At 48.8% G+C, this 18519-nt stretch overlaps 1 protein-coding gene across 1 annotated transcript; it reads right to left on the bottom strand.

Annotated features, from left to right (window-relative positions):
• Positions 1-8922: 8922 nt before the first annotated feature.
• Positions 8923-10760, bottom strand: LOC124678597 (polyphenol oxidase I, chloroplastic-like). Its single transcript, XM_047214466.1, has 2 exons — positions 9921-10760; positions 8923-9804 (listed from the first exon to the last, which is right to left on the bottom strand). The coding sequence occupies exons 1-2, from the start codon at positions 10758-10760 to the stop codon at positions 8923-8925; spliced, it is 1722 nt and encodes a 573-aa protein (XP_047070422.1).
• Positions 10761-18519: the final 7759 nt, after the last annotated feature.

The following is an 18519-nucleotide window of genomic DNA, read 5'->3' as shown; positions in this document are numbered from 1 at the left end:
ACATTCACTCGTATGTTCGTGGCTAACTCTTCCTCTTTTCATCGGTATAGGAAATTCAAGGCTATACATTGGAAGAATACCCACGGGGAGCCTACCCGGAAGAATCCAAGCAAATTTTCGATAAGGGAGGCGGTTTCGGTTTCAGTAGCTGGTTTTGTAATTTGGTACTATTCTATCCAAATTAGCTAGCACTTCCGACATTTATCGGTCATTTCTCGTTCTAAACTTCTTGTGCTAAACTTGTAGGCAAGAACTGACAAAGAGATGAAGTCAGAGCTAAGAAAAATTGCTAGGGGCTTTGACCATTCCGTAGAAGCGTTCAACTCCTATGATGTGAACGGGTATCGCTTCCAGACCCATCAATACACAACAAGCCGGCCTAACGCGAAGACAATAAATAGCGGGGTGGTATGTCAAGGTGATGATGGGCTCCATTACTATGGAAGAGTCGAGGGTATATACGAGCTGAATTACGGGTTTCACAAAGGGCTAAATCCCGTCGTCTTCAAATGCCATTGGTTTGACCCACGTCGGGTGAGACGGGATCCTGAAATTGGGTTGGTCGAAGTTGAAAGGAACTCCGTTTATAAGGGAGAGGATGTGTACATCTTGGCAACCCAGGCCTTTCAAGTATTCTATCTCCCGTACGCGTGCGAAACCCGACAAAACGTCTACATGGATGGGATGTTGTGATGACGGTGCCTTCACGCAATAGGCCGCCCCGCCAAACAAGGACGATTACCGCCGCGTAGACCCCTCGGCAAGGAGTGTCGATTTTTATCGGGAAGAAGGGCTCCCGGCCATTTCACAATCGGCTTGCCGACTATCGATGACATGGTCGTAGACGATGAACAAGAAGATGCGGGCATGGATGGAGACAATGCGGAAGATGAAGCTGAGGATGTCCGTGCCCCGGAAGACCCGAGTTTGCTCGAGGCGTTCAAAGCAGGGATTAACCTCGATGCGGATGGACCACCTCCAGGTTTCATTGATGATTATTGGTTCGCCGAGCCCGATGACGATGAGGAGACACGCGGTCCAATCACGGATGGCGACACGAAGCTACGATCTATGTAGTAGTAATTGTGAGGCTAGCCTATTTGTAATAACTCCGTGTAATAGAGATTGTCTAGCTAGGTTATTTGTAAGAACTCCGTGCTATGTTTGAGAGAACTCTATGCTAGCTATTTGTTGCTTCCACTAATTAATGTTCATCCTTTTGCATTATTGTTGCTTTCATTAATGTTCAACTACTTATATTTCTGTTGCTTTCACTAATATTTATCTATTTACAATATTGCGTACTAATAAACCACTCTCTTCATTTGTGTTTGCAGGTGATTGAAGCATGCCGCCAAAAAAAGGGGTGGCGGTCTTAAAAAGAAGCTCAAGGACTTGGTAGGTGTAGGGACTTCGAGGCGGGGCCGAGCTACTACCCCCCTCCTAGCCCCCCTCTTGTCGCTCCCACAGGGCGGCCGCGTAGGAAGAATGCGATGCGGGTACTCACTCCTAGTCCTAGCCCCCCTCCCGTAGCCGATGATGATGACGAGGAGGAGGACCAGGAGCACCACGGGGGTGGGGAGGACCAGGAGGAGGAGGGGGGTGGGGAGGACCAGGAGGAGGAGGGGGTGGGGAGGACCAGGAGGAGGAGGGGGACGAGGAGGACCTCTCGGAGGATGAGGGGTTGGGGAACTTAGTGTTCGATCCTGATCCAAGCCTAGAGTGGTGTGAGCCGGAGGATTACCGGTACGTTCCGAGCTGTGGAGAGGCTGAGGCCACGTGATAGGAAGCCATATCGGCGTGGGATAACACAGCTCCCCGCGGCGGAAGCACCGGCGCTACGAGCACGTTGTTCTACAGCCCTATGGAAGGAGGTACATGTTAATTTTTGGCATTTCGTTATCGCAATTTTGTCATTATCAAAATTATTATCACATACATATTGATGTTGTCGTTTCATGGTGCAGCTCGTTCCGAGTATGAAGACCCGTCGCAGAGACCGCCACGTGGGTACTCGAACATCCTTGGGGGCCTACTTAGATGGTATTTCCCCGGGATAGTCAATTTCCCTACTGGTGGCTGCGACGTAGCTTGGAGGTGGGCGCACTACAGCCTCGCGGAAGATCCTCTTGGCCGCGGCACCGCGGCGGATATGGTTGTTGCCAAATTCTGGGTACGTGACTTTTGACTTCTTACCATTCATACACTCTCCTTGGTTCACAATAATTGCACTAATGCCCCTTGTTTTACCTATGTGCATGGTTGCGAAAATACTTCAAGAGGGCCGAGGGCAAGGAGAATGCGTGCGATGATGTCCTACACCAGCTTGCAAGGAAGAGGGTGACCGGCATGCACTACGAGGCACGTATTCAATGCGTCCGCGACCGGCACGCCGACCGCTTCGTCCACATGAGTAAGGAGGACGCTCGCGACACGCTCATGCACCCGTGGCGGTACTTGCGAGTATTTGCATTTATGTGTTATTGATTTCTTTATCGCCATGTAGTTTATTTTACCATAATGGGTTTATCTTGTGCATGTAGAACCCTCCTCGGTACGTCGGCAACGACGATAGGTGCTTTCGTGCGATGGTCATGTGGTGGACATGCCCCCGGTACCTCAAGAAGCACGAGGAGGGCAAGAAGAAGCGGGCAGAGATGCGAGGTGGATCGCATATCCAAGGCAGCATCCCCATCTCTCTTCACCTGCGGAAGGAGGTGAGCAAATTAATGGTTCCTTCATTCTTTGAATTCATGTTATATATTTGCTAACTCGCAAGGGTGTGCCACTTCACTTTATTACATGTTCTCTTTTGCGGGAAGTCGGGACGGGGAGCGAAGCCTAACGTCTTTGCCGTGCTAAAGAAGATGAAGCAAAGGAAGACGCCTCGATCCCGAGACGGGGTCCGTGTGGGTTAACCCGCAATCCGAGACCCGAGTGCACGTCGTATGTCTCCAAGTTCAAGCGGAAGTACGGCGAGGACGCCAACCCGAGAGGCCGAGGACTTTGACCCCGAGGTCGCGGTGCTTGCGGGAGAAGGCTTGAAGCATGGCCGCCTATGGTTTGGTGACGGGTGCGTCGACCCGGCGAAGGTTCCCTCTCTCCGCCGGATCCGTCGTGGTCGTAAGAGCGGCCAGCTCGAGGTAGAGCCCCGGCCACGGGCTTCGGATCTAGGCCGTCGAGCGGTTACGGGTATGTTCTTCCTCGGGTCTCTACATTTCCTTTACATGCTTTCCATTGAAATGTTAATGATATCGCGGCAACACAACGTAGGAGGAGATGGCAGCGAAGGAGCAGGCGGCCCGAGAGCAAAGGGCGCGAGATGGAGCAGCGGATTCGCAGCACCGGCGGCGAGCGAGACACGGATGATGCGGCGGATGCAACAGCGGCAGCAGATGATGCAGCGAGCGGCGAGCACGGATGAGCTGGGCTGATGAGCCGGACGGTTCGACTTCTCCACCGGGGAGTCTTCCTGCTCCTCCACCTTACTCCATGCCGTGGATGCCGCCACCGCCCACTCAGACCCGGGGACACCTATCACCGTCAACAACATGAACATCATCCGGAGCATGAACCGCGGTGAGTCCTCTTGTGCCCAACCCGCTACTTGTACTTGTTCAAGTGTTCAATATGCAAATGTTCATTCCATCAACCTGCTTATAGATTATCTCGTCACAAGGCAATGACGATGAGGCCGGCGGAAGCGGAGGAGGACAAGGTTGATGGCATGGTCTTCGTGCACTTTGTCGGTTTGTATGCTTGTAATGGATTGTAATAATGGACATTGCACTATGGACTCTATGTAACTTGTGTGGATGGACTATGGACTCTATGTAACGGATTGTATGCATGAACTATGTGTTGCTCGACGTATTTGTGGTGTTGTTGATGTGTTTGGTGATCATATGTTGATATATATGCTATATTTGTGAAATGCAATATTTGAACTGCAGGGATAAATGAAAAACAGCAAAAAAATGAAAAAATCAGGCCCCTTTGCCGTGTGTGTGCACACGGCAAATGACTTTTGGTCACTTTGCCGTGTGCACACGCACGGCAAAGGGGCCACGTGGCGCTCACCTGTGCGCCCGGGAGCCCCCGGAGGCGTGCCTGTAGGGGACTTTGCCGTGCGGCCTTGCATGCTGGCGCACGGCAAAGAGTGTCGCACGGCACAGCTCGCACGCACGGCAAAGAATGCGCGCACGGCAAAGAGCAGGCCGCACGGCAATGGTAGCGCGCACGGCAGCCCAGCGCGCGCACGGCAAAGGGCCTGCCGCACGGCAGCCCAGCGCACGCACGGCAGCGTCCTTTGCCGTGCAAATTATCGACGCGCACGGCAATGGTGCCGTTGCCGTCGGAAGCGTTGCCGGGCGGTCTTTGCCGTGCGTCCGCGCACGGCAACGTCTTTGCCGTGCAAACAAGGCCCTTTGCCGTGCGAATTGTCGCACGGCAGCGTCCTTCTTTCCCGTAGTGTAGTGTGGCACCACCACACTATTAGTTTCACACGCAAGCTTGGTGGTAAGAATAAAAACCTTAGTTTCCAACCCCAAGCTTAAGATCACATAATTCCGGTTGAGGCCATTATGACCTCCTTTATCCTATTTTTTTAATAGGGAGAACTCTCTTAGGTTACGGTGGTGATTCTACGCGCCATGATTTAGGGTTTAGGGTTTGAGAACAAGCTGCACCCCTCTAAATGACCAAGGCAGGGTGGTGTTTCCCCATCAGCTCTCCTTTTCTATTTATTTTCCCCATATCTTTATCCCTTAATTATGATCATATGATAGCTCTTAAGATTTATTAGAAAATCAATGGATTTCCTTTTAGGAGAAATTCCCTTGTTGTCGGTACTAACAGGGCGTGGCCATGTATCGGGATGATGTGGTAGTTAACCACACAAACAATTCAAGCCCGTATTTGCTAGGGGTGTATCCAATACGGCGAAGGGGCAATATGTGTGCAATAGTCACACTTGTCTTGGAGGACTTGACATATAACTTGATGACATATAACCTGATGAAATTTGACATGATTTAGTATGTGTGCGGGTCGGTCACATGGTTAGTTCCCACATCATCCTAACACATAATTAATCCACTTGCAAGACATAGTTATGAATTTTTTCTGAAGACATATATATCAATTCAAAGACCTGCAAATACCAACGAGATTCTTCCATTATTCTTTGAGCCGCAATATATATAGGAACGCAACTAGCGTTTAAGTAAACGCACAACTCTACTCGGTGGTAAGAATAAAAAATTTAGTTTCCAACCCCAAGCTTAAGACCACTAAATTCCTCTTGAGGCCATTATGACCTCCTTTATCCTATTTTTTGATAGGGAGTAATTAGCATCCGCTGCTAAGCTAGTACATGTTGCTTTCTGTTGCTCGATGTATGTAGTTGTGTTAGGGCATCTCCAACCGGCTGACCCAAACGGACGTCCGTTTTGAGTCGTTTGGGTCGTCGCGCGGACACGCGGACAGCGTTTCGGTCCGTGAATCCGTTTGCATCGCACAGTACGCCCAACGCTCTGACCCAAATAATTATTTCTCCTCCTTCCTAGTAGTACTAGTTGCCACGCCGGAGGCCGCGCTCGGCACGCCACGCCGGAGGTCGCCGCGCCACGCTGCGCCACGCCACGCGGGAGGCCGCGCCGGGTGAACGGCCGAGGGAGATCAGTGCGGCTGCTGGACGCCGGCGAGGGGGTGCCGGCCATCACACGCGACGGCGCAGGTCCAGGCCGCCCCCAGCGTCGCCGTGCGGGTGGAGATCTCCCGCTGCGCCTAGCGGCGCGGCTGTTGGGAGAGCGCTGCACGCCGGTGAGCTGCCGGCGCGTGCCCATCTGGAGCGGCGCTCACCTGGAGCTTCATCTGCGCCGTGGAGGGGCTCGACGGGGCTCTCCCTTGGCCGCCGTGCCCGGGGCTCGCCCATGGCCGCCGCCATGCGCTGGGACTCGCCCGTAGCCGCCGTGCACTGGGTTCGACGGGGCTCTCCCGTGGCCGCCGCCGTGCGCCGGGGCTCGCCCGTAGCCGCCCTGCCCGGGGCTCGAAGGGCCTCTCCAGTGGCCGCGGTGCCCGGGGCTCGCCCGTGGCCGCCGCCGTGCGCCGAGGCTCGCCCGTGGCCGCCCTGCCCGGGGCTTGAAGGGGCTCTCTCGTGGCCGCCGTGCCCAGGGCTCGCCCGTGCCCGCGCGTGGCCGACGCGGCCGGCGGCGGCCCCGCCTGTGCCTCGCGCGGCCGGCTCCGCCACCGCACGGACAGCTCCGGCCCGCTACACCCCCTGCTGCCGACGCCCGGGTTGCCCCGCCCTACCACACCCCGGCTTGCCCCGGCGACCTCCGCGCCCGCTCCAGCGGCACCACGACCATTGCGGCTCCGGCGACTTCTACTTGGAATGAAAAAAAGAGGAGGCGGCGGAGCCGGGAGTCTCCAGGCGAGGGCGACGACGAAGGCTAGCTAGGCGAGCTCCAGTCCGACGGGGAGAATGGAGGTATCCATGGCAAAAAAAGTAAACAGATAGAGATAGAGGAGAGAGATGATATGGAGACTTTTTTGTCACTGACAAATGGGCCATGAACGGACATGCGCGGATGAAAAAGGACGCACGCGCTTGTCCGGCTCGCCCCAAAAGCCACGCAAATTTGGTCCGACTTTGGATCGTTCCAGACGCGGCAGCTGTCCGTTATTAGTTTAGGTCCGCGCGTTGGGAGCTGGTTTTACCCAAACGGACCAATCTGAGGTCCGTTTGTCCGTTTGGGTCTCTGCCTTGGAGATGCCCTTAATGCGCTCCTCACCCGATCGTTACCTGCTACTCTGAGCTCCCATGGACGGGTAGGATTAACTGATCAGCACCATGGTGTGGTACCTGGTACGTATGTACGTGTATTCACGTATTTCGATTGCAGCGTCCTTGTTCCATTTTAGGATTTCTGGACAGGTGAGTAGAGCACAGGGTCAGATAGCTATTGTCCATATCATCTAAGACCCGAGGGTATTAGTTACGTAGACGGATCGTAGATACACATGGAAATTAACTAGGTGGCTGCTACGTGTGGTCGCTTTAGTGCTTTACACACACCTTCTAATAGTGACGTGAGATACCGTCGTACTAGCAAAGCAGGTTGGATCCCGGGGGTCGAAGAAGATGGTGCATGTGTCCGGTTGTTCGGGTGGTCCATCTGCATCGATCACGTACGGCGCGGAGTCGATCGATCCTGAGCAGTTGTGGACTTGTGGCGATAGATAATTTCCATACTTGAGGATAGAACGGAAAGTCTGTATATAGAAAATAACATCCCTATGGATTCTACCTCTTAGTCAAGAGATGGACAGCACAAGAGAATTTGAAATGAGGGAACAATGAAGAGAGAAAAGCTTAGAGACGGGATTCCATTTGTTCTCTATCTCTTCGAGATACCTTTTCCTTTTCGATATCCTTTCTCGTCACTCTAGGGTACTTATCTGGCCCCTCACGCGCACTGCCCACACTCGTGTCATTTTTACAATGGCCAAAACTCAATAACTAGCCCAACTGACCTAACCTATCTCATTTGGTCTGAAAATCATGGAACTTCGTACATGGTAGCTTATTTTGGAGAATTTTTTTATAAAATATTTGTGATAATTCAAATTTGTTATTTCTCCTAGCAACTAGGTCATACAAGATGATGCGGTGCGAAGGTTTTACATTTTATTTGGATTTTCTTGATTATTTGTGCTTGATTTAAAATGTGTCAAAAATAAGCTTAAATCGAGATGCCCCGAATAAATCTAGGTCGCCCTGGGACCCGAGTGGTCCGTCTCTAAAGTTCATATTATAAGAGGTGGCCCAATATAAAAGCCGGCCGGGGGCATAGTTCGAGGGCCGAGTGTATAATTGTCGGCCTTTGTTTGGGCTCGATTCTGCATCGCCTTTCGAAGACGTGTATGTCACGCTGATTTATGGCTGCCTTTTGCCTTTTTTAGCTCATCACACTAAGAAGAGAGGAAAACTATTCTTATAATTTAATTTGTCGACAGCCATGCCATCGGCGTAGCAATGAAGATCACGCTCTAAAAGAGAGGCACATGGTCGGATGTGCCAAAGGCTTGGCCATAGCTCGGGAAGCCATCAGATGACCGCTATCGTTAGATTCAAACACCAACAACAAAGTTGTGCCGACAGCTAGATAAAGTCGTTGACAGAGAGCCACGCCGACGCCCTGGTAGACGCCGACATTCTGATAGTCACCTAAGCCGCGCTGACCTGACCTATGCCAACGGAGTTGTGCCGACGGCGGCTGTTGGCACATGTCTACGCCGACTTCACCTTAGTTGTGCTGACTGTTAGAGTATGTAATACTGTACGTGTACGGTGTACAGAGTAGTACTCCGATCGTACACGTACCTCCTTTGTATGGCCACGCTGGGGGCTTTTTCCTGCCTATATAAAATGCAACCGATGGCATGAAAGGGCACGCATCCAAAGCTGGCACTTCCTTATTTTCTCTATGATGAATCTGGTGTTACTATTTTGTCTTGATTTATGTTGATGACATTATTGTAACCAGTTCTTCAGATGATGCAATCTCAGTTTTGCTCAAAGATCTTAATGCCCATTTTGCCATACAAGCTTTGGGAGATCTTCACTAGTTCCTTGGTATTGAAGTGAAAAGGACATCAGGAGGTTTGCTCCTAGCTCACACAAGAAAAATATGCATGTGATATACTTGCCAAAGTTGGCATGCTTGAGTGCAAGGCTGCACCTACACCACTGTCGCCATCCGAGCCACTCTCCCTTCATGAAGGTACTCCACTCGGCCTGAGGATAGTTCACAGTATAGAAGCATTGTTGGTGCTCTTCAGTTTACTCTTACTCGTTCTGATCAGTAGATACTGTTGGCTTTAGATTCGCTGCGACTCTGCGAGCATGCATTACGTGCTTCACTTGACGTAGCCGATGCTGACGCCGCTGACGGTGACCAGCTCGCACCCGCACCTCGGCACCAGCGACACGACGACTGTCTTGTCGCCGTCCGCCCCGATGTCGTCCATGAGGTCGCAGACGCCGAACCTCGCCACCGTCTTGACCAACCCCTTTTTCTTCTCCTTGTCCAGCCGGATCATGTGAGGCGTGAGCGCTACGCTCCCCGCGCAGTACCCCGCGGCCGCCGCTGACGCGACGTCTCCGGCGCTGGCTCCGCTCTCGGGCTCGTTCACAAGTACGTCGAACTTGATGAACGTGTTGAAATGGTCGGCGATCTCTATCCCCTCCACGACCACCACCTCCTCCTCTTCGTCCTTCTCCTTCCGGGTCCTCGATACCCTGGGCCTCGTCACCGTCACCCTCACGGTCTTGTCCAAGGTGGCCGGTAAGGAACCGGCGGCAGGCGCCGGCGTCCCTGCAGATGCCTTAGCCGGCCTGTCGTTGAGCCACGGCAGGCCGACGTCCTGGTACGTGTACCGCAGAGCGGCCGTGTCGAGGCAGTCGCGGACGCGCACGCGCACGAGGCGGGCCTCCTCGTCGTAGAAGAGGAAGCTGGCGTCGAGCCAGTCGGGGTCGGCGAAGTCGGTGTTGACTCCCGGGCGGAGGCCGCGCCAGACGTGCCAGAGCCGGTCGAGGTTGCCATGGTGCGCGTAGAAGATCGGGTCGCGCGCCGCAGAGTAGAAGTTGCCCATGTCCTCCGCGTTCGGCTGCCGGGGGTCCCCCGTCCAGACGTGCACTGGGCCGTGCGGCACGTTGTCGACGGAGCCCGCGCCCGGATCCGGCGCGTCGCCGGCGCGGTACGGCTGACCCAGGAACAGCTCCGTCTTCTTGGCGACCATCTGATATTATAAGGAGTATTTGCGTTACTTAATGTCCAGTTTATTACGTCCAGCTGCAAGTAAACAAAATTCGTCAGCTATATAAGTATATATATAGGCTACTAGCTAGTACTGGCCTGGCGGTACATGATCTTGAGGTTCATATCGATCAGCTGATCTCTCGGGATGCTGGGGTCAGTCCCACTGTAGTCAAGGTCCAGCGGCACCGGTGGCTGGTGGGCGGGGTTGCGCCTCTCGTCGTAAAGCGGCGACAACCCGTTGGCGTAGATCGCCGGCAGCATCATGCCGCCCGGCGCGTCCCAGTTCCAGAACGGCAGCCCGAAGGTGTCGTCGCCGATGAGTTTACCAAGGATCCGCTCGTGGAAGTAGAGGTAGAACCTGTGCCACGGGTAGAAGAGCCAGCAGTTGTGTATCTGAAGCTCCAATTCCGGGAAGCCGACCTGGTCGTACCCGCCGTCGCAGTAGGCGCAGTGTATGTGCCACTGCTGCTCGAAGCTGCGCGGGTCGTCCGCCGGCAGCTCCTTCATCAGCGCCACCGCGCGCTCGTACTTGGCCAGGCATTCCGCGTCTACCAGGTGCGCCGCTGGACGCACACGGAGCGGCGAGGATGCCGACGGCAGGCTGAAGTCGGTGATGCCGGTGCCGTACGTCGGGCAGCAGTTAGTGTCCGGCTCCGTGTCGGGGAGGTCGGGCGGCTGACAGCTACTGAGGTCAGGTGTCTCGATGGGCGCGGCGATCGCGGCGCCTCGGCCCGTTGCCAGTCCGGCAGCCGCGGCTCCGCCGAGGCCGAGGAGCACATCACGTCGGTCGACACGCCTATCGCCGGTTGCCTTGCATGAGAGACGCCGTGGATGCCTCGCCTCCTTGCGGTGGTGCAGGAGAAGGTTGCGCGCAAGGGTTTGGAAGCTGCATGGCATGCGAGGTGTGGCGCTCCGTGGCATGCGAGAGCTCTCCATGCCGGCCAGCCGGTCTTCGCCTAACTAAGCTGTGAACTTGAGGTAACCGTCCTGTCCCGGCCTATATATTGTGCGTGCGCGTACGAGTACATCATTTGTTTAATTATTGTGATGCTAAAAAACGTGTTTGATTATTGGTCCACTGTTTTGAATTTCGGTTAGACTCTAATTTTAAAAGCCACTGTTTTTCGGAAATTTCCTGTTCAAAATTCATCGAAGTTAAGAAAAATTAATCTAGTTTTGAATTCATTTGAATTTGCTTTGAATATAGTACACATTTTTCGATACAATTTTATTCATATGAAGTGGGTACTAACATTTCGAAATTCATCGAAGTTACTCCCTCCGTCTCAGTTTACTAGTCTTCCCCGTATTGCTAGGTCCCCAATTTGACCTATATAATTTAAATTATATAATGCAAAAATTATTTTATTAGAAAATAGAACATCTAAACTTTCTAATGATGTAATTTTTATAACATATAACTAATGCTAACTTGATCAAATTTACGATCTAGGGATATACTCACGCCTAATAAACTGTGAGAGAGGGAGTACCTAAAATAGTAATCAAATCATTATTAAAATGAAAGATAAGATTAGGTGTTTATAGCCTTTATCTCGTTCTTTGTGCATAGAAATGTAAATAACCAAGGGAGGTTGACGTTTTATTTATTTATTTTGCCCATATTTTATCCATTAATTATGATTATATGATGGCCCTTAGGACTTATTACAAAATCAACCGATTTCCTCTTTAAGAGAAATTTGTTTTTGTCAGTAACAACACGGCGTGCTCAAATGTCAGGATGTTGTGGCACTTAACCAAGTGAACAATTCAAACCCGTATTCGCTAGGGGTGTATCCACTATGGCGATGGAGCACCGTGTGCAATAGTCGCACTTGTCTTGAAGAACTTGACATAGAATTTGATGAAATTTGACATGATTTAGTATGTGTCCGGGTTGTTTCACAGTTAGTTGCCACATCATCCTAACGGGTGGTTCTTTCTTGTTTTTTTGTGTGAAAATGATCGCTAATCTATTAATCATCATCAATATCAACATCAGTATAAAGAACACCAAAATATAAATTAAAATAGGTCTTTGGACCGCATAGCAAAGACTAGAAGCACTGCATTGAGCTAAAGCCACGCCGCTGTCCTTGCCTATCCATCGACAGAGTAGGGCAACGCTTGTCGAAGTGAAACTTGTTGTAGTAGATGTCGTGCCAAGGCTTCGAAAGACCAACCCAGCAGAGTGGCAACCATCGCCAACGATGAGAACAATAGATCGGAAGAGCCCAACCTGTAACCACACTAATGAACACGGAGATGGACCAGATCCCATAGATTCGCTGGACACAAAACTCCACGCTCCGTCCATCAGCGCTAGGCGCACCACCGAAGTGAGGATAGGGCGGAGATGACCTTATTCTGCAATCAGGATGTAGCCACCGCCTCATCATCCGGAAGAAGACACGGAAAAACAAGCTAAAAAGGAAAGGGAAACCCCCCGCCAGCTAGCAGCCTTGGTCTGCCACACCTCCAAGGTTCTAAGGCGACCGAAGGCAGAGCAGACCGACAACGTCAGTAGCGAGGAGATGGGGCCCTAGATGGGTTTCACAGGTCGCCTCTCTCTCTCTTGTAGTCCTATGATGTCTACTTCCCCCTCCTTTTCCTGTAGACAGTGTTGGGCCTCCAAGAGCAGAGGTTTATAGAACAGCAGCAAGTTTTCCCTTAAGTGGATCACCCAAGGTTTATCGAACTCAGGGAGGAAGAGGTCAAAGATATCCCTCTCATGCAACCCTGCAACCACAAAGCAAGAAGTCTCTTGTGTCCCCAACACACCTAATAGGTGCACTAGTTCGGCGAAGAGATAGTGAAATACGAGGTGGTATAAATATATATGAGCAGTAGCAACGGTGCCGGAAAATAGCTTGCCGGCGTGTAGTTGATGGTGGTAGTATTGCAGCGAGTAGTAACGCAGTAGAAACGAGTAAACAAGCAGCGATAGCGATATTTAGGAACAAGGCCTAGGGATTACACTTTCACTAGTGGACACTCTCAACATTGATCACATAACAAAATAGATAAATGCATACTCTACACTTTTGTTGGATGATGAACACATTACGTAGGATTACACGAACCCTCAATGCCGGAGTTAACAAGCTCCACAATAATGCTCATGTTTAAGTAACCTTATAGTGTAAGATAGATCAAAAGACTAAACCAAGTACTAACATAGCATGCACACTGTCACCTTCATGCATATGTAGGAGGAATAGATCACATCAATATTATCATAGCAATAGTTAACTTCGCAATCTACAAGAGATCATGATCATAGCATAAACCAAGTACTAACACGGTGCACACACTCGTCACCTTTACACACGTGCAGGAGGAATAGAACTACTTTAATAACTTTGCTAGAGTAGCACATAGATAAATTGTGATACAAACTCATATGAATCTCAATCATGTAAAGCAGCTCATGAGATTATTGTATTGAGGTACATGGGAGAGATGAACCACATAGCTACCGGTACAGCCCCGAGCCTCGATGGAGAACTACTCCCTCCTCATGGGAGCAGCAGCGGTGATGAAGATGGCGGTGGAGATGGCAGCGGTGTCGATGGAGAAGCCTTCCGGGGGCACTTCCCCGCTCCGGCAGCGTGCCGGAACAGAGACTCCTGTCCCCTAGATCTTGGCGTCGCGATGGCGGCGGCTCTGGAAGGTTTCTGTGGTTTTCGTCGAACGTATCAGGGTTTTCGATCCAGGGGCTTTATATAGGCGAAGAGGCGGCGCAGGAGGGTCGAAGGGGCGACGACACCATAGGGCGGCGCGGCCAGGGCCTGGGCCGCGCCGGCCTATGGTCCGGGGGCCCGAGTGCCCCCTCCGGTCCTTCCCGGGTGTTCGGATGCTTCCGGTGAAAATAGGAACTTGGGCGTTGATTTCGTCCGATTCCGAGAATATTTCGTTACTAGGATTTCTGAAACCAAAAACAGCGAGAAAACAGGAAGCTGGCACTTCGGCATCTTGTTAATAGGTTAGTTCCAGTAAAATGCACGAATATGACATAAAGTGTGCATAAAACATGTAGATAACATCAATAATGTGGCATGGAACATAAGAAATTATCGATACGTTGGAGACGTATCATCCTACTATGTACTGGTTCAGGTGGTCATAAGTACGAGAACATATCTAGTGATACCACATCTTATTTGATACCATGATACCACTCTTTAGAATTTAATTTTTAAATGTTAAAAAATTTAAAACCATATGAATCTCAATCATGTAAAGCAGCTCATGAGATCATTGTATTGAGGTACATGGGAGAGAGATTAACCACATAGCTACTGGTACAGCCCCGAGCCTCGATGGAGAACTACTCCCTCCTCATGGGAGCAGCAGCGGTGATGAAGATGGCGGTGAAGATGGCAGCGGTGTCGATGGAGGAGCCTTCCGGGGGCACTTCCCCGTTCCGGCGGCGTGCCGGAACAGAGACTCCTGTCCCCCAGATCTTGGCTTCGCGATGGCGGCGGCTCTGGAAGGTTTCTGTGGGTTTCGTCGAACGTATCGAGGTTTTTAGGTCAGGGGCTTTATATAGGCGAAGAGGCGGCGCAGGAGGGTCGAAGGGGTGACGAAACCATAGGGCGGCGCGGGCCCCCCCTAGGCCGCGCCAGGGTATGGTGTGGTGGGCCTGTGCCCCCCCTCTGGTCCCTCTCGTGTGTTCTGGATGCTTCCGGGGATTCTAAGATCTTTGGCGTTGATTTCGTCCGATTCCGAGAATATTTCGTTACTAGGATTTCTGAAACCAAAAACAGCAGAAAACAGGAGCGGCCTCTCGGCATCTCGTCAATAGGTTAGTTCCGGAAAATGCACGAATATGACATAAAGTGTGCATAAAACATGTAGATAACATCAATAATGTGGCATGGAACATAAGAAATTATCGATACGTCGGAGACGTATCAGCATCCCCAAGCTTAGTTCTGCTCGTCCCGAGCAGGTAAAACGATAACACGGATAATTTCTGGAGTGACATGCCATCATAACCTTGATCATACTATTTGTAAAGCATATGTAGTGAATGCAGCGATCAAAACAATGTATATGACATGAGTAAACAAGTGAATCATAAAGCAAAGACTTTTCATGAATAGCACTTCAAGACAAGCATCAATAAGTCTTGCATAAGGGTTAACTCATAAAGTAATGAATTCATAGTAGAGACATTGAAACAACACAATGGAAGATTAAGTTTCAGCGGTTGCTTTCAACTCGTAACATGTATATCTCATGGATAGTTGTCAATGCAAAGCAATATAACAAATGCAATAAGCAAGTATGTAAGAATCAATGCACAGTTCACACAAATGTTTGCTTCTTGAGGTAGAGAGAGATAGGTGAACTGACTCAACATTGAAAGTAAAAGAATGGTCCTCCATAGAGGAAAAGCATCGATTGCTATATTTGTGCTAGAGCTTTGATTTTGAAAACATAAAGAGAGCATAAAAATAAAGTTTTGAGAGGTGTATGTTGTTGTCAACGAATGGTAGCGGGTACTCTAACCCCCTTGCCGGACAAACCTTCAAAGAGCGGCTCCCATTTTATTTTATTTTTGGGTGGCACTCCTTCCAACCTTTCTTTCACAAACCATGGCTAACCGAATCCTCGGGTGCCCGCCAACAATCTCATACCATGAAGGAGTGCCTTTTTATTTTAGTTTTATTATGATGACACTCCTCCCAACCTTTGCTTACACAAGCCATGGCTAACCGAATCCTTCGGGTGCCGTCCAACAATCACATACCATGGAGGAGTGTCTATTTTTGTTAATTAATTTGGGACTCGGGAATCCCATTGCCGGCTCTTTTTGCAAAATTATTGGATAAGCGGATGAAGCCACTAGTCCATTGGTGAAAGTTGCCCAACAAGATTGAAAGATAAACACCACATACTTCCTCATGAGCTATAAAACATTGACACAAATCAGAGGTGATAAATTTTGAATTGTTTAAAGGTAGCACTCAAGCAATTTACTTTGGAATGGCAGGAAATACCATGTAGTAGGTAGGTATGGTGGACACAAATGGCATAGTGTTGTTTGGCTCAAGGATTTGGATGCATGAGAAGTATTCCCTCTCGATACAAGGTTTAGGCTAGAAAGGTTATTTGAAACAAACACAAGGATGAACCGGTGCAGCAAAACTCACATAAAAGACATATTGAAAACATTATAAGACTCTACACCGTCTTCCTTGTTGTTCAAACTCAATACTAGAAATTATCTAGACCTTAGAGAGACCAATTATGCAAACCAAATTTTAGCATGCTCTATGTATTTCTTCATTAATGGGTGCAAAGCATATGATGCAAGAGCTTAAACATGAGCACAACAATTGCCAAGTATCACATTACCCAAGACATTAATAGCAATTACTACATGTATCATTTTCCAATTCCAACCATATAACAATTTAACGAAGAAGAAACTTCGCCATGAATATTAAAAGCTAAGAACACATGTGTTCATATGCAACAGCGGAGCGTGTCTCTCTCCCACACAAGCATGATGTAATCCAATTTATTCAAACACAAACAAAAATAAAAGCATACAGACGCTCCAAGCAAAGCACATAAGATGTGACCGAATAAAAATATAGTTTCAAGAGAAGGAACCTGATAATTTGTCGATGAAGAAGGGGATGCCCTGGGCATCCCCAAGCTTAGACGCTTGAGTCTTCTTGATATATGCAGGGGTGAACCACCGGGGCATCCCCAAGCTTAGAGCTTTCACTCTTCTTGATCATAGTATATCATCCTCCTCTCTTGACCCTTGAAAACTTCCTTCACACCAAACTTCTCATAAACTTCATTAGAGGGGTTAGTACATAATCAAAAACTCACATGTTCAGAGGGGACACAATCATTCTTAACACTTCTGGACATTGCTCAAAGCTACTGGAAGGTAATGGAACAAAGAAAATCCACCCAACACAGCGAAAGAAGCAATGCGAAATAAAAGGCAGAATCTGTCAAAACAGAACAGTCCGTAAAGATGAATTTTTAATAAATACTTCCGTTGCTCAGATCAGAAAACTCAAAACTAATGAAAGTTGCGTACATATCTGAGGAACACGCACGTAAATTGGCATATTTTTCTGATTTTTCTACAGAGAAAACAGCCCAGATTCGTGACAGATAGAAATCTGTTTCTGCGCAGAAATCCAAATCTAGTATCAACCTTCGATTAGAGGCTTCACTTGGCACAACAAAACACAAAACTAAGATAAGGAGAGGTTGCTACAGTAGTAAACAACTTCCAAGACACAAATATAAAACAAAGTACTGTAGCAAAATAACACATGGGTTATCTCCCAAGAAGTTCTTTCTTTATAGCCATTAAGATGGGCTCAGCAGTTTTAATGATGCACTCGCAAGAAATAGTATTTGAGGCAAAAGAGAGCATCAAGAGGCAAATAAAAAACACATTTAAGTCTAACATGCTTCCTATGCATAGGAATCTTGTAAATAAACAAGTTCAAGAATAGCAAAGTAACAAGCATAGGAAGATAAAACAAGTGTAGCTTGAAAAATTTCAGCACATAGAGAGGTATTTTAGTAACATGAAAATTTCTACAACCATATTTTCCTCTCTCATAATAACTTTCAGTAGCATCATGAGCAAACTCAACAATATAACTATCACATAAAGCATTCTTATCATGAGTCTCATGCATAAAATTATTACTCTCCACATAGGCATAATCAATTTTATTAGTAATAGTGGGAGCAAATTCAACAAAGTAGCTATCATTATTATTCTCATCATCAAATATAGGAGGCATATTGTATTCATAATCAAATTTATCCTCCATAACAGGTGGTAACAAAAGACTACTATCATTATAATCATCATATATGGGAGGCAAAGTATCATCAAAGAAAATTTTCTCCTCAATGCTTGGTGGACTAAAAAGATCATGCTCATCAAAACCAGCTTCCCCAAGCTTAGAATTTTCCATATCATTAGCAACAATGGTGTTCAAAGTGTTCATATTAATATGTTCCATGGGTTTTTTAATTTTCGGATCAAACCATCCATGTCTTAAATCAGGAAATAGAGTAAAAAGCTCATTGTTGTCCATTATGCCTTACTAGTGTAAACAAGAAACAAAAAGTTGCAATTGCAGGATCTAAAGGAAATAGCTTTGAGTACTTACGACGACGGAAAATAGCTTGGTAGCCGAGGTCCGGAGTGTGAGTACCTTTTACCTTTCCTCCCGACAACGGCGCCTAGAAAATAGCTTGATGTCTACTTCCCCTCCTTTTCCTGTAGACGGTGTTGGGCCTCCAAGAGCAGAGGTTTGTAGAACAGCAGCAAGTTTTCCCTTAAGTGGATCACCCAAGGTTTATCGAACTCAGGGAGGAAGAGGTCAAAGATATCCCTCTCATGCAACCCTGCAACCACAAAGCAAGAAGTCTCTTGTGTCCCCAACACACCTAATAGGTGCACTAGTTCGGCGAAGAGATAGTGAAATACAGGTGGTATAAATATATATGAGCAGGTAGCAACGGTGCGTGAAAATAGCTTGTCGGCGTGTAGTTGATGGTGGTAGTATTGCAGCAGTAGCAACGCAGTAGAAACAGATAAACAAGCAGCGATAGCGATATTTAGGAACAAGGCCTAGGGATTACACTTTCACTAGTGGACACTCTCAACATTGATCACATAACAAAATAG

The sequence above is a fragment of the Lolium rigidum genome, chromosome 7, assembly GCF_022539505.1.
Source record: "Lolium rigidum isolate FL_2022 chromosome 7, APGP_CSIRO_Lrig_0.1, whole genome shotgun sequence".
Taxonomy (NCBI): Eukaryota; Viridiplantae; Streptophyta; class Magnoliopsida; order Poales; family Poaceae; genus Lolium; species Lolium rigidum.
Note: the sequence above shows the minus strand (reverse complement) of the source record. Positions and strands in the feature narration are given on the sequence as shown.